The following is a 22944-nucleotide window of genomic DNA, read 5'->3' as shown; positions in this document are numbered from 1 at the left end:
GACCGTCATAAATGCGAATCAGTGCCCAACTATCTGAATTTTGATTGGGATCATGGGTGGTCAGGGTGAAAAAACCGGTCGTGAGCCGTTTCAGTGCCGCCGTCCCTTTGAACGGACGCTAAACGAACGGTTGTAAGCCGAGGGCGGCGTAGTAGTTATTGGAGGATTTGCAGCCGATAGGAAAAGCGCAGTCCTCCCCTCTTGCAACTCCACCTCCGAACGGCGGCGGCGCTGCAGGCGGCGGCCGGAGAGGTCGCTCTTCCTCGCTGTACTACGCTCTTCCGCCTAAGAGGACACGTTCCAGTGAAACCGCACCGACGCTTCCGGCTCCACCTCGGCAAAGAGAAAGGGGTTCAAAGCAATTAGCCCCCCCCCTCGTCAGCTGGCTTCCCACCCTGCATTTATCAAATTTAATACTAATTGAGTGCCAATCTAATATTTATTGACTGAATAAAAGAGTTAAATTTAACTTTTTAAATTCAATCTAATATTATACTTGTATTATATTCATAATATATTCAATATAATACATATAATAGAATGGTATTGAATACTGTTTAAACATGAATGCAAATACAACATCAATACATTAAATTGGACAAAAATAAGATAATATCTTCCATTTTTAATTTGCATGATTATATAAAGTGCATTACATCTATATATTTATTATATAATTTATATTATATTATTATATTACGACATTATTGCATTATGACCAATAATAAATGATCAATAAGGCGCAATAAAATATCATATAATTTATTATATATTATTATACAACAAAATCATATAATATGATAGTGTAAGAATAAATTGTATGCATAGTATGAATGCATATTCATTGATCATTAAATTAAATTATTAAATATGCATACTATTCATTTAATACTAATCTACTACTACTACTACTACTACTACTACTACTACTAAAGTTGGAAGGGACTTTGGAGGTCATCCAGTCTAACCCCCTGCTTAGGCAGGAAACCCTATGATTAAGTATGCATATTCATTTATTAAATTAAATTATTAAATATGAATACTATTCATTTAATACTATATTATTGATCATTGTATGCATATTCATTTAATAAATTATGAAATATGCATATTATTCATTTCATACTATATTATTGATTGTATGCATATTCATTTATTAAATTAAATTATGAAATATGCATATTATTCATTTCATACTATATTATAGATGGCTAGGTATGCATATTCGTTTTAATAAATTATAAAATATGTATATTAATTTAATACTATATTATAGATGGCTAAGTATGCATATTCATTGATTAAATTGTGAAATATGCATATTATTCATTTAATACTAGATTATTGATGATTAGGCATGCATATTTGTATTAAATTAAATTATTAAATATGTATATTCATTTAATACTATATTAGAGATGGCTAAGTATGCATATTCATTGATTAAATTGTGAAATATGCATATTATTCATTTAATACTAGATTATTGATGATTAGGCATGCATATTTGTATTAAATTAAATTATTAAATATGTATATTCATTTAATACTATATTAGAGATGGCTAAGTATGCATATTCATTGATTAAATTGTGAAATATGCATATTATTCATTTAATACTAGATTATTGATGATTAAGCATGCATATTTGTTTATTAAATTAAATTATTAAATATGTATATTCATTTAATACTAGATTATTGATGATTAAGTATGCACATTTATTAAATTAAATTATGAAATATGCATACTATTCATTTAATACTAAATTATTGATGATTAAGTATGCATATTTATTAAACTATTAAATGTGCATATTTATTTAATAATACTATTTATTATTTATGATTGTATGCATACTATTGATTCATTAAATTAAATGATTAAATACGCACAATTCACTGAATACTCTCCTTTCCTGTTAAATTGAATGCGTAATATTCATTTATTAAACGATTCAATCTGGTTGATCATATTTTTGGGGGGGAAATAAAATGAAGAATATGCATTCCACTGAATAATTGCTTCATTGAATACTAAGTTGAACTATGATTATAAAACCATGATTTGCTTTCCTTTTATATTGATTTCATTTTGTTTTTATCTTATCCTCATTATTCATTGATTATTCAGCTGAGTTCCTATCAAAATATTTGTTTGAGAAATGTAGACTGCTCTGACATTTAAATTCAGGGCTGATTCAACACTTAGTGCCCTTTCAAGGTGAAAATTCCCCAGGTCAGTCCATCCATCCATCCATCAATTCATCCATCAATCAATTCATCCATCCATCCATCAATGCCTCTTTATAAAGGCCTGGATTCCATTTCTACACCCGCCCGCTTCCTTCGGGGACGACTTCCGGAGCAAGAAACACAAGACCAACCTTGGGAATTAAAAAAAAAGGGAGGGGGGAGCGTGATAAAAACAAAACGCAACGTAAGGTCGCAAAGCGCCTGACCGCGCGGCGCTTCCCAATCGAGGCCGGCCTCTAGAGCGCCGGCGCTTGGCGCAGCGGCCGAGCCCTTCCGCGCAGGCGCGGCCAAGGCAGACCCGGCGGGCGCAGGGACCCGGCGGCGCTGTCTTCTCCTCCTCCCTCCTCCTCCTCCTCCTCCTCCCCCTCCCGCCTCCTCGCCCGGCTGAACCTCGTTGTGCGGCGCTGCGCCCCGTTGCGGGGGGGGGGCAACAAAGGACCATGGAGGGGGGGCCGCCGGCCCAGGTGAGGGGGAGCGTCCTCCTCGCGGAGGGGGGAGCGCCGCTCGATGGGACCGGCGGGAGGGGGGGGGTGAAGGAGCTGACGGGGCCTGTCAACCCGGTTGGGGCCCGCCCCCCCCTCGACGACGGAGGGGGGGCGGCGGGAAGAGCCGCGGGAGCCCAGCCGGGCCGGCGGGAAGGGGAGTAACGGGAACAGCCGTCAGAGGCGGTCGCGGAGGGAGGGGGGGTTACCGGGAAGAGCCGCGGGGATTCGAGCCGGGAGGAGCGGCGGAGGGAGGGGGGGGGTGGAAGGAAGGAAGAGCCGGCTGTTCCAGGCTGGGGATGCCACCCCCCCCCTCCGCTGGGGGCACTGCCCAGGCTGGACTGCTGCAGCTGCATGCTGACCGCTTGGAGACTGTCCTGTGGGGAGGGGAGGGGGGGCTGGGACTAAGCAGCCCCCCCATAATGTGGGGGGGCACCCCAGTCCAGGGTGTGCCCCCCCCTTACTGGTGCCCAGGCTGGACTACTGCCTGCCATCCTTCTTGGGGCCTGGCAGGGAGACTGTATGGCGGTCGGGGGGGGGGCGCGCCCCAGAGCCTGGCTGGGACGAAGGAGCCCCCCCCATAATGTTGGGGGGGGACCCAAGTCCAGGGTTTGCCCCCCCCCCGGGCTAGTGCCCAGGCTAGACTACTGCCTTCCGCCCTTCCTGGGGCCTGGCAGGGAGACTGTACAGAGGGGGTCGCCCCAGAGCCTGGCTGGGACTAGGGAGCCCCCCTAATGTTGGGGGGAACCCCAGCCCAGGGTGTGCCCCCCTTTGCACCCCCCCACTGGTGCCCAGGCTAGACTACTGCCTTCCGCCCTTCCTGGGGCCTGGCAGGGAGACTGTACGGGGGGGGGTCACCCCAGAGCCTGGCTGGGTCTAAGCCCCACCAATAAAGATGAGGGGATATGCCAGAGATTGACCCCCCACACTGTTGTCCAGGCTGGATTACTGCCTTCCGCCCTTCCTGGGGTCTGGCAGGGAGACTGTACAGGGGAGGGGTCGCCTCAGATCTTAGCTGGGACTAGGGAGCCCCCCCATAATGTTGGGGGGAACGCCAGCCCAGGGTGTGCCCCTACTTGCACCTCCCCACTGGTGCCCAGGCTAGACTACTGCCTTCCACCCTATTTGGGGTCTGGCAGGGAGACTGTACAAGGGAGGGGTCACCCCAGAGCCTGGCTGGGACTAGGGAGCCCCCCCCCGTAATGTCAGGGGGGGACCCTAAGCCAGAGTGTGCCCCCTCCCCACGGGTGCCCAGGCTGGACTACTGCCTGCCATCCTTCTTGCGGTCTAGCAGGGAGACTGTACAGCGGGGGGGTCACCCCAGAGCTTGGCTGGGACTAGGGAGCCCCCCCCTAATGTTGGGGGGAACGCCAGCCCAGGGTGTGCCCCCCTTTAGCCCCCCCACTGGTGCCCAGGCTAGACTACTGCCTTCCACCCTATTTGGGGCCTGGCAGAGAGACTGTACAAGGGAGGGGTCGCCTCAGAGCTTAGCTGGGACTAGGGACCCCCCCCATAATGTCGGGGGGGGATAAAGATGGGGGTGATATGCCAGGGTTTGCCCCCCCCTCCCCACACACTGGTGCCCAGGCTGGACTACTGCCTTCCGCCCTTGTTGGGGGCCTGGCAGGGAGATTGTACGGCGGGGGGGGTCGCCCCAGAGCTTGGCTGGGATGAGGGAGCCCCACCCCCAATAAAAATGGCGGAGATATGTCAGTCTCCGTGCCAGGATTGCCCCCCCACACACACTAGTGCCCAGGCTGAACTACTACCTGCCACCCTTCTTGGCGCCTGGTTGGGAGACTGTACGGCGGTCGGGGGGGGGTCGCCCCAGAGCCTGGCTGGGACTAGGGAGCCCCCCCCCATAATGTTGGGGGGGGATAAAGATGGGGGGGGGATATGCCAGTCTGTAATGCCAAGATTGGCCTCCCCCCGCCCACCGGTGCCCAGGCTGGACTGCTGCCTGCCGTCCTTCTTGGGGCCTGGCAAGGAGACTGTTCAGAGCCTGGCTGCGATTAAGGACTCCCCCCCCCATAAAGATGGGGGGCTATTTACAGGGGGGGTCGATGCTGGTCCCTAGGCCAGGTTTTGCCCCTCCTCCCAGGAGCCCAGGCTGGACTGCTGCCTGCCGTCCTTCTTGGGGCCTGGCAGGGAGACTGTACAGGGGGTGGTCGCCCCAGAGCCTGGCTGGGACTCCCAATAAAGATGGGGGGGGGTATGCCAGTCTGTATGCCAAGGTTTACCCCCTCCCCAGGGGCCCAGGCTGGACTGCTGCCTTCCACCCTTCTTGGGGCCTGGCAGAGAGACTGTCCAGCCTGGCTGTGATTAAGGAGTCCTCCCCAAAGATGGGAGGGGGGTATTTAGGGGGGGGGGCTATGCCAGTCTCTGTGGCAAGCTTTGCCCCCTCCCCAGGGGCCCAGGCTGGACTGCTGCCTTCCGCCCTCCTTGGGGCCTCCCAGGGAGGCTGGACGATCCCCCCCCTCCCCGAGGTTGGCTGGGACTAAGACCCTCCCCCATCAAGATGGGGGGGGGTGTCTGTGCCAGTCTCTAGGCCAGGATTTGCCCCTTTAACCCTGGCACTGGTGTCCAGACTAGACTGCTGCCTTCTCCTCCCTCTGGGGTCTGGCTGGGAGACTAGATGGTCCCCCCAAAGCAATGCCCAGAGGTTAAGCTGTGGGGGGGGGAGACCCCTGTGGCAGGTCTTTGGGTAGGGAGGTGGCCTCGGCTCCCCCTCCCCTGGTGCCCAGGCTGGACTGCTGCCTTTGCTGCTTGCGGGCCCTGGCCCCGAGACTAGCTGTGACTAATGACACCCCCCTCCCCTTAGGTGGGGAGGGGGGGATCCTGGGCCAGTCCCTATGCCAGGCCTTTGCCCTGCTCCTTTCTGCAGGGGGGGGATGCATCAAGGAGGGAAGGAGGGGCTGGCTAGGCTGGGTTTTTTGAGGGGGGGATAATTCTCTCTAGTTTCCCCCCCCTTTTTCCTGGAATTGGGGTGACACGGCTGGCCGGAGAGAAGATTGGGGGTTTGGGGGGGCTAGGAAAGTCAAGATGTTGGGCTGAAATGGAGAGGCGGACGCTGGAAGGAAGAGTGGGAAGGAAGGGAAAGAGAAAGGAAGGGAAGAAGGAAGGAGAAAAGGAAGGAAAGAAGGAAGGAAGGAAAAGAAAGTTGGAAGGGAAGGAAAGGGGAGGGGGAAGAAGGGAGGGAGAAAGAAAAAGAAAGAAAGGAAGGAAGGAAGGAAGAAGGAGAAAAGGAAGGAAGGAAAAAGTTGGAAGGAAAAGAGAAAGGGAAAAGGAGGGGGGAAGAAGGAAGGAAGAAAAAGAAGAAGGAAAGGGAGGGAAGGAGAAAAGGAAGGAAGGAAAAGTTGGAAGGAAACGAGAAAGGCAAGGGAAAGGAAAGGAAGGGAAGAAGGAAGGAAGGAGAAAAAGAAGGAAGGAAAAGAAAGTTGGAAGGAAGGAAAATAGAAAGGGAAGGGAAAGGAAAGGAAGGGCGGGAAGAAGGAAGGAAGGAAGGAAAAGAGAAAGGGAAGAGTAAGGGAGGGAAGAAGGAAGTAAATGAAGGAAGAAGGGAGAGAAGGGAGGAAGGAAGGAAGGAAAAGAAAGAAAGAAATGGAAGGGAAGGGGGGAAGAAGGAAGGAAAGGAAGGAAGGAAAGGAGAAAAGGAAGGAAGGAAAAGAAAGTTGGAAGGAATGAAAAGAGAAAGGGAAGGGAAAGGATGGGAAGGAAGGAAGAAGGAGAAAAGGAAGGGAAGGAGGGAAGAAGGAAGGAAGGAAGGAAGGAAGGAAGGAAGGAAGGAAAAAAGGAAGGAAGGAAACGAGAAAGGGAAAGGAAAGCAAGGGAAGGGGGAAGAAGGAAGGAAGAAGGAGAAAAGGAAGGGAAGGGGGAAGAGGAAGAAAGAAAGAGGAAAGAAGAAGGAGAAAAGGAAGGAAGGAAAAGAAAGTTGGAAGGAAGGGAAAGAAATGGAAGGGAAGGGGGAAGAAGGAAGGAAGGAAGGAGAAAAGGAAGGAAGGAAAAGAAAGTTGGAAGGAAGGAAAAGAGAAAAGGAAAGGAAAGGAAGGGAAGGAGGGAAGAAGGAAGGAAAAAGGAAGAAGGAGAAAAGGAAGGGAAGGAGGGAAGAAGGAAGGAAGGAAGAAGGAAAAAAGGAAGGAAGGAAACGAGAAAGGGAAAGGAAAGCAAGGGAAGGGAGAAGAAGGAAGGAAGGAAAAGAAAATTGGAAGGAAGGAAAATAGAAAGGGAAGGGAAAGGAAAGGAAAGGAAGGGCGGGAAGAAGGAAGGAAGGAAAAGAGAAAGGGAAGAGTAAGGGAGGGAAGAAGGAAATAAATGAAGGAAGAAGGGAAGGAAGGAAGGAAAAGAAAGAAAGAAATGGAAGGGAAGGGGGGAAGAAGGAAGAAAAGGAAGGAAGGAAGAGAAAGGGAAGGGAAAGGAAAGGAAGGGAAGGAGGGAAGAAGGAAGGAAGAAGGAGAAAAGGAAGAAGGGGGAAGAAAGAAGGAAGGAAGAAGGAGAAAAGGAAGGGAAGGAGGGAAGAAGGAAGGAAGAAGGAAAAAAGGAAGGAAACGAGAAAGGGAAAGGAAAGCAAGGGAAGGGGGAAGAAGGAAGGAAGAAGGAGAAAAGGAAGGGAAGGGGGAAAAGGAAGAAAGAAAAAGAGGAAGGAAGAAGGAGAAAAGGAAGGAAGGAAAGGAAGGAAGGAAAAGAAACGGAAGGGAAGGGGGAAGAAAGAAGGAAAGGAAGGAAGGAAGAAAAGGAGAAAAGGAAGGAAAAGAAAGTCTGAAGGAAGTAAAGAGGGAAGGGAAAGGAAGGGAAGGGGGAAGAAGGAAGGAAAGGAAGGAAGAAAAAGAAAGGGAGGGAAGGAAGGAGAAAAAAAAGGAAGGAAAAGTTGGAACGGAGGAAGAGAAGGCCGAGGGAAAGGAAGGGAAGAAGGAAGGAAAAGAGAAAGGGAAGAGTAAGGGAGGGAAGAAGGAAGTAAATGAAGGAAGAAGGGATGGAAGGGAGGAAGAGAGAAAAGGAAGGGAAAAGAAAGAAAGAACGAGGGAAGGGATATTTTGGGGTGAGCTGGGGACAACCTTGGTTTCTTGGGGAAAAAAACTCTTTAAAATACAGGGAGTCCTCGACTTAACGACAGTTCATTTAGTGACCGAAGTTGCAACCGCCCTGAAAAAGGACTTAGGACGGTTTGTCACACTTAATGACCGTCGCAGCGTCTCCCCAGGTCACGCTATCCACATTCAGAACGCTCGGCCGCTGACTCGTAGTTACCACGGTCGCCGTGTCCTGGGGTTCCGTGATCCCCTTTTGCGACCGTCCAACGAAGCCCCGATTCGCTTCACCACCCAATGAACAGCTGCCGCGACTCACTTAACGACGGGGGAGGGCGGACAAAGTCGTCAAAGGGGGCAAAACTCGCTTAACAAATGTTCCCCTGAGCAGCGGGAAGGAAGGAAGAGAAGAAAGAAGGGAAGGCAAGGAGGAGAAAAGGAAGGAAGGAAAAGAAAGTGGGAAGAAAGGAAAAGAGAAAGAAGGAAGGAAAGAGGGAAGGAAGGAAGGAGAAAAGGAAGGAAAAGGGTCGGAAAGAAGGAAAAGAAAGGGGAGGGAAGGAAGGAGAAAAGGGAAGAAAGGAAGAAAGGAAAAGAGAAAGAAGGGAAGGGAGGGAAGAAGGAAGTAAATGAAGGAAGGAAGAAGGGAGGGAAGGAAAAGAAAGAGTAGGAAAGGAAAAGAAAGGAAAGGAGGGAAGAAAGGAAGAAAGGAAAGGGAAAGGGATGGGAAGGGAAGGGAGAGAAGAAGAAAGGGAAAGAAGGAAGGAAAAGAAAGAAGGAAAAGAAGCGGAAGGAAGGAGAATAGGAAGAAAGGAAAAGAGAAAGAAGGGAAGGGAGGGAAGAAGGAAGTAAATGAAGGAAGAAAGGGAAGGAAGGAAGGAAAGGGAAGAAGGGAAAAGAAAGTAGGATGAAAGGAAAGGGAAGGGAGAGAAGAAGGAAGGGAAGGAAAGAAGAAAAAGAGGGGAGGGAAGGAAGGAGTAGGAAGAAAGGAAAAGAAAGAAGAGAAGAGAGGGAAGAAGGAAGTAAATGAAGGAAGGAAGAAGGGAGGGAAGGAAAAGAAAGAGTAGGAAAGAAGGGAAGGAAGGATAAGATAGGAAGGAAGGAAGAAAAAAGAAAGGAAGGAGAAAAGGAAGGAAAAGAGACAGGGAAGAAGGAAAGAGAAAGAAAAAGAAAAGAAAGAAAACAAATGTAGATTTCAAATTAATTTCCTTTGCCTACGAAGCCGAGATGGATTCCTCAACATAATAATTGTTTAGTCTTCCCTGTTTAAGGACAGCAACCTTAAATACCGCGATGGTCGTAAGCGCGAGGACCCAGTCGTAAGTCATCAATACAAATCGGTTGCCAAGCATCCAAATTTCGATCACGTGACCCCGGGACGCTGCGACCGTCATAAATGCGAGTCAGTTGCTGAGCGTCTGAACTTTGATCACATGATCCCGGTACGCTGCGACCGTCATAAATACGAGTCAGTTGCCGAGTGTCTGAATTTTGATCACCTGACCTCGGGACGCTGCAACCTTTATAAATACGAGTCGGTTGCTGAGCGTCCGAATTTTGATCACGTGACCCCGAGGATGCTACGACCGTCATAAATACGAGTTGGTTGCCGAGCATCAAAAATTTTGATCACGTGACTCTGAGGACGTTGCAACCGTCATAAATATGAGTCGGTTCCAAGGCGTCCGAATTTTGATCATGTGAATCCGTGGACACTGCAATGTTTGTGTGAAAAATCGTCTAAAGTCACTTTTTTTTTTAGTGGCGTAACATCAAACAGTCACTAAATGAGCTGTTGTAAATGGTCCTAAGTCATTGTGGGTAACCGGGAACAGTCACAAAGTGAACGGTCGTAAGTCGAGGACTAGCTGTCTTGTGTAGCGGCGAGGTTGGGGATGACGTGGCGGCGTCCAAGCGACGGGGCGTCGGTGTGGCGTCGTAACCGTGCCTCTCTCAGCAGGCGTCTCGACGGGATGCGGCGGCCGCGTCGTTCCTTCCGCCGCCGCCGATCCCCGATCCCGACCAACTCTTTGACCGGGAGGACCAGGCGGCCGAGATCGCCCTGACCTTGGTGGCTTCTTTCCAAGCCATGGAGAAGAAGGTGGATTCGCACACCGCCCGCTTGTTGGACCTGGAAGGCAGAACTGGAAGCGCCGAGAAGAAGATTCTGGATTGCGAGAAAACGGCGGTGGAGATCGGCGGGCAGCTGGAGAGCAAGTGGGCCGCGCTGGGGACCCTCATTCAGGAATACAGCCTGCTGCAGCGGCGGCTGGAGAACATGGAGAACCTGCTCAAGAACCGCAACTTCTGGATCCTCCGCTTCCCGCCGGGCTCCAAGGGGGAGACCCCGAAAGTAGGTTCTGAATGGGACGAGCCATGATTAGGAGTTCCGGGCTGCGGCATGGCGACGGTCCACAGCCTGATACCGGTCCACAGCCCTGTACTGGTCCCTGCATGGGTACGCAGCCCTCCCTGGTCCGAAGCCCCGCCCCGGTCTGAAGCCCCGCCCCCTGTCCGAAGCCCCGCCCCCTGTCCGAAGCCCCGCCCCAGTCTGCAGCCTGCCCCAATCTGAAGACCGCTACTGCCCGAAGCCCTGCATGGTTTGAAGTCCGACCCTAGTCCGAAGCCCTGTCCTGGTCAAAAAGCCCTGCCCCAGTCCATAGCCCCGCCCCAATACGCAGCACCTCCCCAGTCTGAAGCCCTGCCCCTGTACTGGTCCCCAGCCTGCCATGTCCCTGCATGGGTACGCAGCTCTCCCCAGTCTGAAGCCCCGCCCCAGTCCATAGCCCCGCCCCAATCTGCAGCCCCACCCCTGTCTGAAGCCCTGCATGGTTCGAAGCCCCGTCCTGGACTGAAGTCTCATCTCTGCTTATCTACAGTGGTTTGCTCTGTCGGTGTGGGTGGGGGTCTTTTGGGGGCCTCCTTGATTAGGCTGTTTGCTCCCTTCTAGCACTGATGATGTTCCCTCGTTGGGTCACGAGACATCTGCAAAAAAAAAAAAAAAAAACAGCCTAGCTCAGAGAGCACCAGGGACGCCACAGTCCTTCCTCTGCTTCCTCCTCCTCCTCTTCCTCCCCCCCCTCCTTCTCCTCCTCCTCTCTTCAAACTCCACTTCTTTCTACCACTGAAGATGTTCCCTAGTTGGGTGATAAGATGTCTGCAAGGAAACCACCCAGCTCAGAGAGCACCAGGGACCCCACAGTCCTTCCTTCCTTCCTTCCTTCCTTCCTTCCTTCCTTCCTTCCTTCCTTCCTTCCTTCCTTCCTTCCTTCCTTCCTTCCTCCTCCCTCCTCTTCAAACCACTTCCTCGTAGCACTGAAGATGTTCCCTAGTTGGATCATGAAATGTCTGCATGAAAAGTACCCAGCTCAGAGAGCACCAAGGACCCGACTGTTGTTGTTGTCGTCGTCCTCCTCCTCTCCTCTTCCTTCTTTCAAACTCCACTTCCTTCTAGCACTGAAGATGTTCCCTAGTTGGGTGATAAGATGTCCGCGAGGAAACCACCCAGCTTAGAGAGCACCAGGGACCCCACAGTCCCTCCTCCTCCTCCTCCTCGCCCCCCCCCTTCCCCCTGATGGTCTTCGCTTCCGGGACGATCAACGCGCGGGCGATCTGGGAGAGAAAAAACCCCCCTCCCCGTTTTCGCTGTCCGTCCTCCCCTTCCCCGGCTGAGCGTGCGCGCCTTCGCTTTCCGCCGCAGGTGCCGTTGACCTTCGACGACATGTCGGTCTACTTCAACGAGAAGGAATGGGAGAAGCTGGAAGAGTGGCAGAAGGAGCTGTACAAGAACCTGATGAAGGGCAACCAGCAGTCTTTGATCTCCTTGGGTAAGGGGGACCCGGGGACCTCCCCACCTCCCCACACCGCCACCCCCCCACGCCAAATCCTCCGGGGGCAGCTTGAGCTCCACCTGGGAGGCGGGAGGGGGCGGTGTGTGTGGAATTAGCCTGGAATTAAGGAGACATTTTCTCAGCTTTCTTCTCCCTCCCTCCCCTCTTTTTCTTCCTTCCTCCCTCCCTTCCTCCTTTCCTCCCTCTCCTTCCTTCTTGCCTTCCATCCATCCACCTTTCCCTTTTTCCTGTTTCCTTCTTTCCTTCCATTCTCTTTTTCTTTTCCCCTTTCTTCTTTCTTTCTTTCTCCATTTCCTTTCTCTTTTTTACTCTCCATCCCTCCATCTTTCCCTTTTTGCTCATTGTTTCCTTCCTTTCTTTTTCTTTCTCCCTCTTTCTTTCTCTTTCTTTCTTTCTTTCTTTCTTTCTTTCTTTCTTTCTTTCTCTCTCTCTCTTCCTTCCTCATTTTCTCTCTCCATCCCTCCATCTTTCCCTTTTTCTCATGTTTTCCTTCCTTTCCTTTTCTTTCTCCCTCTTTCTTTCTCTCTCTCTCTCTTCTCTTCCTTCCTTCCTCATTTTCTCTCTCCATCCATCCATCCATCTTTCCCTTTTTGCTCATTGTTTCCTTTCTTCCTTCCTTTTGCTCTCTCTCTCTCTCCATCCATCCATCCATCTTTCCCTTTTTCCTGTTTCCTTCCTCCCTTCCATTCTCTTTCTTTTCCCCCTTTATTCTTTCTTTCTTTCTTTCTCTTTCTTTCTCCATCCTTCCATCTTTCCCTTTTTCTCATGGTTTCCTTCCTTCCTTTCATTCTTTTTCTTTCTGTCTTTCTTTCTTCCTCCCTTTCTTCCCCTCTTCTTTCTCTCTTCCTTCCTTCCTTCCTTCCTTCCTTTACTTTTCTTTCTCTTTCTTTCTCTCTTCCCTTCCCTTCATCTCCATCTGCTTTTCCTTCCTTCCTTCCTTCCTTCCTTCCTTTCATTCTCTTTCTCCCCTTTTCTCTCTCTCCCCCCTTCCTTCATTTTCTTTCTTCTTTTTCTTTCTTTCTTTCTTTCTTGCTTTCTTCCCTTCCTTCCTCTATTTCTCTCTCTCCATCCATCCATCTTTCCCTTTTTCCTTCCTTCTTTCTTTCTTTCTTTCTTTCTTTCTTTCTTTCTTTCTTTCTTTCTTTCTTTCTCTCTTCTCTTCCTTTCTCATTTTCTCTCTCCATCCTTCCATCCCTCCATCTTTCCCTTTTTGCTTATTGTTTCCTTCCTTCCTTTTTTCTCCCTCTTTCTTTCTTTCTTTCTTTCTTTCTTTCTTTCTTTCTTTCTTTCTTTCTTTCTTTCTCTCTTCCCTTCCTTTCTTCCTCATTTTCTCTCTCCATCCTTCCATCCCTCCATATTTCCTTTTTTGCTCATTGTTTCCTTCCTTCCTTTTTTCTCCCTTTCTTTCTTTCTTTCTTTCTTTCTTTCTTTCTTTCTTTCTTTCTTTCTTTCTCTCTTCCCTTCCTTTCTTCCTCATTTTCTCTCTCCATCCTTCCATCCCTCCATATTTCCTTTTTTGCTCATTGTTTCCTTCCTTCCTTTTTTCTCCTTTCTTTCTTTCTTTCTTTCTTTCTTTCTTTCTTTCTTTCTCTCTTCCCTTCCTTTCTTCCTCATTTTCTCTCTCCATCCTTCCATCCCTCCATATTTCCTTTTTGCTCATTGTTTCCTTCCTTCCTTTTTTCTCCCCTTTCTTTCTTTCTTTCTTTCTTTCTTTCTTTCTTTCTTTCTTTCTCTCTTCCCTTCCTTTCTTCCTCATTTTCTCTCTCCATCCTCCCATCCCTCCATATTTCCTTTTTTGCTCATTGTTTCCTTCCTTCCTTTTTTCTCCCTTTCTTTCTTTCTTTCTTTCTTTCTTTCTTTCTTTCTTTCTTTCTTTCTTTCTCTCTTCCCTTCCTTTCTTCCTCATTTTCTCTCTCCATCCTTCCATCCCTCCATCTTTCCTTTTTTGCTCATTGTTTCCTTCCTTCCTTTTTTCTCCCTTTCTTTCTTTCTTTCTTTCTTTCTTTCTTTCTTTCTTTCTTTCTTTCTTTCTCTCTTCCCTTCCTTTCTTCCTCATTTTCTCTCTCCATCCTTCCATCCCTCCATATTTCCTTTTTTGCTCATTGTTTCCTTCCTTCCTTTTTTCTCCCTTTCTTTCTTTCTTTCTTTCTTTCTTTCTTTCTTTCTTTCTTTCTTTCTCTCTTCCCTTCCTTCCTCATTTTCTTTCTCCATCCTTCCATCCGTCCTTCCCTTTTTGCTCATTGTTTCCTTCCTTCCTTTTGCTCTCTCTCCATCCGTCCATCTTTCACTTTTTCCTGTTTCCCTCCTTCCATTCTTTCTTTTCCCTCTTTATTCTTTCTTTCTTTCTTTCTTTTTCTTTCAATCTCCGTTTGTTCCTTCCTTCATCTTTCTCTCTCCATCCTTCCATCTTTCCCTTTTTCTCATTGTTTCCTTCCTTCCTTCCATTCTTTTTCTCTTTCTTTCTTTCTTCCTTCCTTTCTCTTTCTTTCTACCCCTTCTTTCTGTCTTCCTTCCTTCCTTTACTTTTCTTTCTTTTTCTTTCTTTGTCTCCCCCTCTCTTTCTCCTTTTCTTTCCTTTTTCCCTTCCCCCTTTTCTTTCTCTCTTCTCTTCCCTTCATCTCCATCTCCTTTTCCTTCCTTCCTTCCTTTCACTCTCCTTTTCTTTCTCTTTCTTCCTTCCATCCCTTTCTTCCCTCCCTCCCTCCCTTCCTTCCTTCCTTCCTTCCTTCCTTCCTTCCTTCCTTCCTTCCTTCCTTCCTTCCTATCTTTCTTCTTTCTTTCTTTCTTTCTTTCTTTCTTTCTTTCTTTCTTTCTTTCTTTCTTTCTTTCTCCCTCCCCCCACCCATCTCACTGTCATTTTCTTTCCCCTAGCACACCTTATGCTTCCTCTCTTCCACAGCTGACCCCACCCCCCAGAGCCGTCTTTTGAACCCGAGTCTTGTCTGCTGTCCCTGGACCCACGGGCTGACCTCTCTCTCCCCTTCCTCCCGCAGACTATGCAATTTCCAAGCCAGGCGTGCTGTCCCAGGCCGAGCGGGCGACGGACGCCTGTCTGGGAGACGATCAGGACTCGGAAGAACAGGGAAGTCTGCCCGATGCCACAGCCGGTGGGTGCCGGCCTCCGTCGGGAAGAGATTTGCAAGCAAATTAAATTCAATTATCTTTAGCTCTTTAGACCAGCGGTTCTCCACCGGTGGGGTCGGGACCCCATTTGGGGTCGAACGACCATTTCACGGGGGTCGCCAAACCACGCCGTCCACCATTTTTTCCCCCTTTTCCTTAGCTGTGCTCCTCCCTTTTATTCTATTGGCTTTTGAAAGCCAATAGAATAGACTCTCTTGAATAGAGTCTCATTCTATTGGCTTTCCAAAGCCAATAGGAATGGTCCAGGCTGTCTCTGCCCTGCTGAGCCCGCCAAAAGTCCCAGTCTGCAAACGGTGCTGCACCAGTTGAATAGTCCTCGACTTACGACCGGCGGAGTAGTCCTCGACTTACGACCGGTTGGGGGGTCGTGGCATTCAAAAGGTTGAGAACCGCTGCTTTAGACCTTTAGAGCAGACGGAGCTGCTTTGCTCACGTTTCATCCAGGGTTTCCCAACCTTGGCAACTTTCAGACCCCTGGACATCCACTCCCAGAATCCCCCAGCTGGCAGGCTTTAAGAGGGGAGGACCAACTCCCAGAATCCCCCAACTGGCAGGCTTTAAGAGGGGTGGACTTCAACAAACGGACAGACAGACAGAAGATGGATGATAGACCAATGGATGATAAATGGATAGAAAGACAGATAGATGGATGGATGGATGGATAGACAGACAGACAGACTGGTGGATGATAAATGGAGAGATGATAGACAGATGGATGATAGATGGATAGAGATAGATAGATAGATAGATAGATAGATAGATAGATAGATAGAGACAGAGAGACAGAGAGACAGACACAGACAGATGGATGATGGATAAATAGATGATAGATAGATGGAAAGATGGATGCTTTAAATAACATGCTTTAAGAGGGGAGGACTTCCAGTCCCAGAATCCCCCAGCCGGCAGGCTTTGGGGGGGGGAACCAACTCCCAGAATCCTCCAGCTAGCATGCTTTAAGAGGGGAGGACCAACTCCCAGAATCCCCCAACTGGCAGGCTTTAAGAGGGGTGGACTTCAACAGACAGACAGACAGACAAACAGACAGACAGAAGATGGATGATAGACCAATGGATGATAAATGGATAGAAAGACAGATAGATGGATGATGGATGGATGGATAGACGGATAGACAGACAGACAAACAGACAGACAGACAGGTGGATGATAAATGGAGAGATGATAGACAGATGGATGATGGATGGATCGATGGATGGATGGATGGATGGATGGATAGATAGACGGACAGATAGATAGATAGATAGATACAGACAGACAGACAAACAGACAGACACAGAGACAGATGGATGATGGATAAATAGATGATAGATAGATGGAAAGATGGATGCTTTGAATAACATATTTTAAGAGGGGAGAACTTCCACTCCCAGAATCCCCCAGCCGGCATGCTTTAAGAGGGGAGGACTTTCACTCCCAGAATCCCCCCAGCCGGCATGCTTTAAGAGGCGTGGACTTCAACTCCCAGAATCCCCCAGCCACGCCCACCCAGCCACACCCACCTAGTGTCGTGTTTCAGTGACTCCAGATCTCCCGTTGACATGACTCGTCACAAAAGGAGATCACGCGACCCCGGGGCCCTGTGACCGTTATAACTACGACGCAGTGGCCAAACGTCTGAAGTTTGGTCAAGTTCAACGCATTGACGCTGCCACGGTCGTAAGTGGGGGGACATGGCCAGCGGTCCCTTTTTCCTACTGCCGTGGCGACGGGGAATGGTCGCTAAAACGAACGGGCGTCAAGTCGGGGACGGGCGCGACCGAAGCCCTGCCTTGTCTTCTGATTTTTTTTTTCCCCCCTCCCTTGCAGCCGGCATCCGGGTGGTCATCAAAACGGAAGAGCCGCATTCCGACGAATGTGCCGGGGACCTGGAGCCCCACCAGATGTCCGGCAGTTCGGAAGGGGATTTCCAAGGCCTGGACCCCGAAGCCCCGTGCGGAAGCCCCTACAGCGCCGCCACCCCCCTGGGAAATTTTGCCGGGAACAACGTGGAGGAAGGAAGCGAGTACGACGTCAACTTTGGGGAGATCAAGAGAGTGACCGTCCAGCACGGCAACTGCACGGGTGAGCACAGACGCCCCCCTAGTCGTGACCGCCTGTCCCGGGGAGGGAAATAACCCCGTGTGGAGAGGATGCCCCTTGCCCTCTGGCTCTGAGGACCCTCAGCCCTGAGGGGGACCCTCCAAGCGTGCCTTGAAGGAGGATGGACTTCCTGTCCCAGAATTCCCCAGCCGGTAGGCTTTAAGAGGGTGGGACCCCTGTCTTATCCTGTCCCATGTAGCTAAGGTATCTACGCTCCCCCAAAGATGCCCTCCCAGTGGACCCTCATTTTGCAATTATTCAGTACCTTGAGAGACTCGGGGACATTTTGTGTTCCAAGGACGGCAATCGGCTCAACCTATCCTCCTGCCCGTCGCGAGACGTTTTGAGCCCTGAACGCTTTTTTTTCCCCTCTTGCTGAACGACGCTGCGTGCGCCCCCTGATATTTTTGTTTTCCCCTTTCTGTCTTTCTCGCAAGACGACGGGATCGTAATTAAAATGGAGGAAGAGGAAGAAGAAGAAGAGGAGGAGGAGGAAGAGGAAGAGGAGGAAGAGGAGGAGGAGGAAGAGGAGGAAGAAGAAGAGGAGGAGGAAGACCCCGTCAGCTTGGAGACCCGAGGGCTCTTTTCTTCCCGGGCGGAACCGCCCTGCTCGCTGACTTGCAACGTGGAGGTTCTCCGGGAGGAGCAAAGGGCGGCTAAGCCGCCCCGACCCACCGTGGGCATCTGCGCCCCGCTCTGCGAGAGAGACAATAGCGTCGAGGCGCGGCCGGTCACCCTACAGCAGCGGAACCGGACGCGCGAGCGGCCGTACATCTGTCCGGATTGTGGCAAGAGCTTCATGCTGCGGATCAACTACATCATCCATCAGCGTAACCACCTCAAGGAGGGGCCCTACGAGTGCCACGCCTGCGACCTCAGCTTCCGCATCAAGCAGCAGTACCTCCTGCACCAGCGGCTGCACACGGCGCGGCGCGGGGTGGCGGCGCCGCCGCCCCGCCGCGGACAGGCCTACCCCAACAAGCGCAGTTTTAAGCCCCAGCCTCAGCCGCCCCCGCCGCCCGGCAAGCCCTACAAGTGCAGCGAGTGCGAGAGCAGCTTCAGCCACAAGTCCAGCCTCAGCAAGCACCAGATCACCCACGTGGGCGAGCGCCCGTTCTCGTGCAGCGAGTGTCGGAAGAGCTTCCGGCTGCAGATCTCGCTGGCCATGCACCAGCGGGTGCACGCCGGCAAAGCCGAGCTGTCCTTTATCTGCCCGCAGTGCGGCAAGGCCTTCAGCCGGCCCTCCCACCTTCTGCGGCACCAGCGGACACACACGGGCGAGCGGCCGTACAAGTGCAGCCAGTGCGACAAGACCTTCAGCGAGAAGTCGAAGCTGACCAACCACTACCGGGTGCACACCCGCGAGCGGCCCCACGCCTGCGGGGAGTGCGGCAAGGGCTTCATCCGCAAGCACCACCTGCTGGAGCACCAGCGCATCCACACAGGCGAGCGGCCGTACCACTGTGCCGAGTGCGGGAAGAATTTCACCCAGAAGCACCACCTGCTGGAGCACCAGCGGGCGCACACCGGCGAGCGGCCCTACCCGTGCACGGAGTGCGCCAAGTGCTTCCGCTACAAGCAGTCGCTCAAGTACCACTTGCGGACACACATGGGGGAGTGAGGGGCCGTCCCTGCTCTCTGATACCCCCCCCTCCAAAGCCAGCCCTGGTATCCGGGGACGGAGGACTGATGGGGGGGGGGGAGCTGGAGACGAACATCCTGCAGAGATACCTACCTCTCTGCCCACTGGAGCACTGAGTCAGGGTCCCTGCCTCGAAGCTAGTAACGGGTTTCGGATTCAACTAACCCCCATCTGTCCGGCAACGTAACCTTGATGGACACAAACTGCTCTTCTCCTAGCTTCTGGCTTTCTTGCCCCCCTCCCCTCTTCTGTTCTTTTTGATAATAAATGTGGAGCCTGATTTATTTGCTAAGCATCTGCTGAAGCTTCTGGCTTTCTTTCCTCAGGCCTTCCCCGAAAAGGGCTAGCGCCATCGGTAGCGAGGACGACGGGCTGCAGGGAAGCGCCCGGCGTAGTTTCTTCCTAGCTTCCGAAGTCTTCAAGGATGCCTACGGAAAAGGATACGGCCCAGCTTTCCTTATCTTAGCTTCCTTCCGGGTGTGGTATAGGTCAGGGGTCCCTCACCCCCGAGGCTGCGGCTCGCCAGCAACCGGGCCGCAGAAACAAACAAAGCCCCATCCGCGAGATGCAGGCAGCACATGAAACCGCGCGCACCCTCCGGTCTGCGGGAAAGCCTCTCTCCGCAGAAACGGTCCCTGGTGCCCAAAAGGTTGAGGACCTCTGTTATAGGTAGCCCTTGAGTTTTGATCACAATTTTTAGAATAGAATAGAATTCTTTCTCGGCCAAAGTGTGGTTGGACACACAAGGAATTTGTCTCCCTGCACAAGCTCTCGGGGTCCCTAAAAAGGATAGCGATTGATCCCAAAGTTCTGTTGCTAAAGCGAGACCGTTGTTGACGAGAGGTTTGCCCCGTTGTACGACCTCTCTCGCCACAACTCTGAAGTGGATCGCGGCAGCTATTAAAGGAGCAACAGGGTTGTGAGGTGAATCTGGCTTTCCCGTTGATCACAGAGTTGGAAGGGACCTCGGAGGTCTTCTAGTCCAGCCCTCCGCCTTGCTCAGGCAGGAAATCCCATAACGTTTCAAAGAAACGGTTGTCCAGTCTCTTCTTGTGGAGCGCCCACAATTTCTGGAGTTGCTTGTCACAAGGTCGCAAAAAGGGGATCACATGACACTGCAATATGAGTCGATTGGCAAGCGATTGAATTTTGATCAGGTGACCATGAGGGAGGGGCTGCAACGGTTCCTAAGTGCGAACAAAACGGTCGTAACTCAGTTTTTGGTCACTAAACCTATATATTTTGGGGGGGATTTTGTCAACGTAGGGCCTCCGGCTTATATTTTCTTTCGTCTGGGTCTTTGGTACGCTTGAGAAATGTTATCATTTTTTTTTTGCCCTTTCTCTTCAAGGGAGCAGAAGCGGACCGATGAAACCTTCTCTTTAAATCAGCGCTTTTCAAATTTGGCCACCTTAACGTGTGTGGACTTCAACTCCCAGAATTCCATAGCCGGCCGTTTTTTGTTTTTGTTTTCTTTGTTCCAGAAAGATGGTGGACTCACCAAGTGCTTTTCTCCGAGGCTGCCCATCGGAGGATCTCTAATGACGCTCAATGGGGATTAAGAAAGTGGGCCTTTTATTGAACGTTCTGTCCGTTACTGGCTGCATGGCGCTTGTGATCCCGACTCTAGAGCCGCTCGGGGCCCAGTGGTTCCCACAAAGCCATGATTCCTGTGTGTCAATCAATCAATCAATCAGACTAGCGCTGGAAGGGACCTTAGAGGTCTTCTAGTCCAACCCCCAGCTCAAACAGGGGACCCTATACAATTTGAGACCACGTGGCTGTCCAGGCAAGCGGGAGACCCTTAACAAAATCGTAGAATTAACAGAGTTGGAAGGGACCTTGGAGGTCATCTAGTCCAACCCCCCCTGCTCAAACAGGAGACCCTTACAGAATCATAGAATCGCAAGAGTGGGAAGGGTCTTCGTCTAGTCCAGTCCCCCCCCCCACTCAAACAATTTGAGACAAGTGGCTGTCCAGGCAAGCAGGAGACCCTTAACAAAATCGTAGAATTAACAGAGTTGGAAGGGACCTTGGAGGTCATCTAGTCCACCCCCCTGCTCAAACAGGAGACCCTTACAGAATCATGGAATCACAAGAGTGGGAAGGGGCTTTGTCTAGTCCAGTCCCCCCTCCCTGCTCAAACAATTTGAGACAAGTGGCTGTCCAAGGCAAGCAGGAGACCCTTAACAGAATCGTAGAATAACAGAGTTGGGACCTTGGAGGTCATCTAGTCCACCACCCCCTGCTCAAACGGGAGACCCTTACAGAATCATAGAATCACAAGAGTGGGAAGGGACCTGGTATGGCCCGACCCCTCCCCAAAACAATTTGAGACCAGTGGCTTCCAAGTCAAGTAGGAGACACAGAATCGTAGAATCACATAGCTGGAAGGGAACCTGGAGGTCATCTAGTCCAACCCACGGCTTGAGCAGGAAACCCTAAACCGTTTCAGGCAACTGGCTGTCCAGTCTCTTTACTTAAAAACCTCCAACGATGTGCCGCCCACAACTTCCGGTGGCAAGCTGTTCCACTGGTTAATCGTTCTCGCCCTTAAGAAGTTTCTCCTTCATTCCAGGTTGCTTCTCTTGTAGAGCTGCTGTCCGTCGTTTCTCGTCCTGCTTTCTGGTGCTTTGGGAAATAAATTGACCCCTCTTTCCTTGGGGACAGCCCCCCAAAATACTGGAAGACTGCTATTGTGTTCCCCTCCCCCACAATCCTTTTCTCCAGATTAGCCAAACCCAAATCCTGCAGCCGTTTTTCATACGTCCTAGTCTCCAGGCCTTTAATCATCCTAGTTGCTCTTCTAAGATTAGTTGTTCTAAGTCTCCGTCATCCAGGTCATGGTTGTCCCAATGGTACTTTCCCCCCCCCAAAAAAAGGCAACTGGACTTCCTTAGTTTTTTTTCCCACTTGAAAACGTTTCGCATCATCAAGAAGCATTAACAAGAAATAGCCGTCCGGAGTGGAAGTGGGCAATCTCTTGGTCTCTCCTTAATCCGGAGAGACTCGGTCCCGCAGGATTTGCGATCTGGGCATTGCTGATCTGAGCCGCCGTGTCCGTTCCTGAAGGGATGTCCACCTTGCTAAATCCAGTTTGGTGTAGTGACTAAGGCACCAGGCTAGAGAACGGAATGGGATGGGAATGGAATGGAATAGAATAAGAAATAAGAATAGAATAGAATAGAATTAGCAATAATAGAATAGAAATTAGAGTAGAGTAGAAATTAGAATAGAATAGAATAGAGAATAAGAGATAAAGGAGAATAGAATAGAATAAGGACTAAAATAGAATAAGGAATAGAATAGAATTAGAATTGAATAGAAATAAATAGAATAGGATAAAAAATAGAATGGGATAGGATGGGATAGGATAGGATAAGAACAACAGAATAGAAAATATGGAATAGGATAGGATAGGATAGAAAATATGGAATAGAATTATATTAATAGAATAGAATAGAATAGAATGTAGAATGGGATAGGATGGGATGGGATAGGATAAGAACAGAATAGAATAGAAAATATGGAATAGATTAGGATACGATAGGATAGAAAATATGGAGTAGAATTATATTAATAGAATAGAATAGAATAGAATAGAATAGAAAGTAGAATGGGATAGGATAGAATGGGATTGGATAGAATGGGATAGGATAGGATAACAACAGAATAGAAAATATGGAATAGGTTAGGATAGGATAGGATAGAAAATATGGAATAGAATTAGATTAGAATAGAATAGAATAAGGAGATAAAGGAGAATAGAATAAGAGAATAGGAGAGAAAGAATAGAATAGAATAAGGAATAGAATAGAATTAGAATTGAATAGAAATAGAATAGAATAGAAAATAGAATGGGATAGGATAGGATGGGATAGGATAAGGACAACAATAGAAAATGTGGAATAGGTTAGGATAGGATAAGATAGGATAGGATAGAAAATATGGAATAGAATTAGATTAGAATAGAATAGAATAACAGTTGGAAGGGACCTTGGAGGTCATCTAGTCCAACCCCCTGCTCAGGCAGGAAGCCCTATACCAGTGATTCTCAACCTATGGGTCGCGACCCCATTTGGGGTCGATCGACCATTTTTCGGGGGTCGCCAAAGGCGGCGATCCGCCATTTTCTCCCCTCCGGGGGCGGCGCTGCGCATGCACACCGTGCATGGGGGCGGCACTGCGCCTCTGGGGGCGCCACCGCACATGGGCGCCACCGCGCATGCGCGCCACCGTGCATGGGGCGCCGCCCCATGCGCGCCGCGCATGCGCATAACGTTTGTGTGACGGGGGTCGCCGTCACACAAACGTTGAGAACCGCTGCCCTATACCATTTCAGGCAAATGGCTGTCCAGTCTCTTCTTAAAAACTTCCAGTGTTGGAGCATTCACCGCTTCTGGAGGCAGGTGGTTCCACTGGTGAATTGTTCTAACTGTCAGGAAATT

The 22944-nt window shown here is 49.9% G+C and overlaps 1 protein-coding gene across 2 annotated transcripts; it reads left to right on the top strand.

Annotated features, from left to right (window-relative positions):
• Nucleotides 1-2565: 2565 nt before the first annotated feature.
• ZNF777 (zinc finger protein 777) lies at nt 2566-18791 on the top strand. 2 transcript variants are annotated; one of them, XM_039369576.1, is made up of 6 exons: nt 2566-2720; nt 9720-10112; nt 11460-11586; nt 14604-14717; nt 16582-16836; nt 17292-18791. In XM_039369576.1, exons 1-6 carry the CDS (start codon nt 2697-2699, stop codon nt 18473-18475), a joined length of 2097 nt encoding a protein of 698 aa, XP_039225510.1. In that variant the 5' UTR covers nt 2566-2696; the 3' UTR covers nt 18476-18791. The 2 variants fall into 2 exon arrangements, with proteins under 2 accessions (XP_039225510.1, XP_039225509.1); XM_039369575.1 differs by having other exon boundaries at nt 9717-10112.
• Nucleotides 18792-22944: the final 4153 nt, after the last annotated feature.

Source organism: Crotalus tigris, unplaced genomic scaffold (assembly GCF_016545835.1).
Source record: "Crotalus tigris isolate CLP2741 ecotype Arizona unplaced genomic scaffold, ASM1654583v1 scf7180000021169.355214, whole genome shotgun sequence".
Taxonomy (NCBI): domain Eukaryota; kingdom Metazoa; phylum Chordata; class Lepidosauria; order Squamata; family Viperidae; genus Crotalus; species Crotalus tigris.
This window is presented reverse-complemented; position numbering and strand designations above follow the sequence as displayed.

Bases quoted from the DNA above. Each gene is read 5' to 3' on its own strand.
- ZNF777 (XM_039369575.1), top strand. From the start codon at position 2,697: ATGGAGGGGGGGCCGCCGGCCCAG. The intron at 2,721-9,716 runs GTGAGGGGGAGC...TGCCTCTCTCAG, and splicing joins AGGGGGGGCCGCCGGCCCAG to CAGGCGTCTCGACGGGATGC. The intron at 11,587-14,603 runs GTAAGGGGGACC...TTCCTCCCGCAG, and splicing joins GCAGTCTTTGATCTCCTTGG to ACTATGCAATTTCCAAGCCA.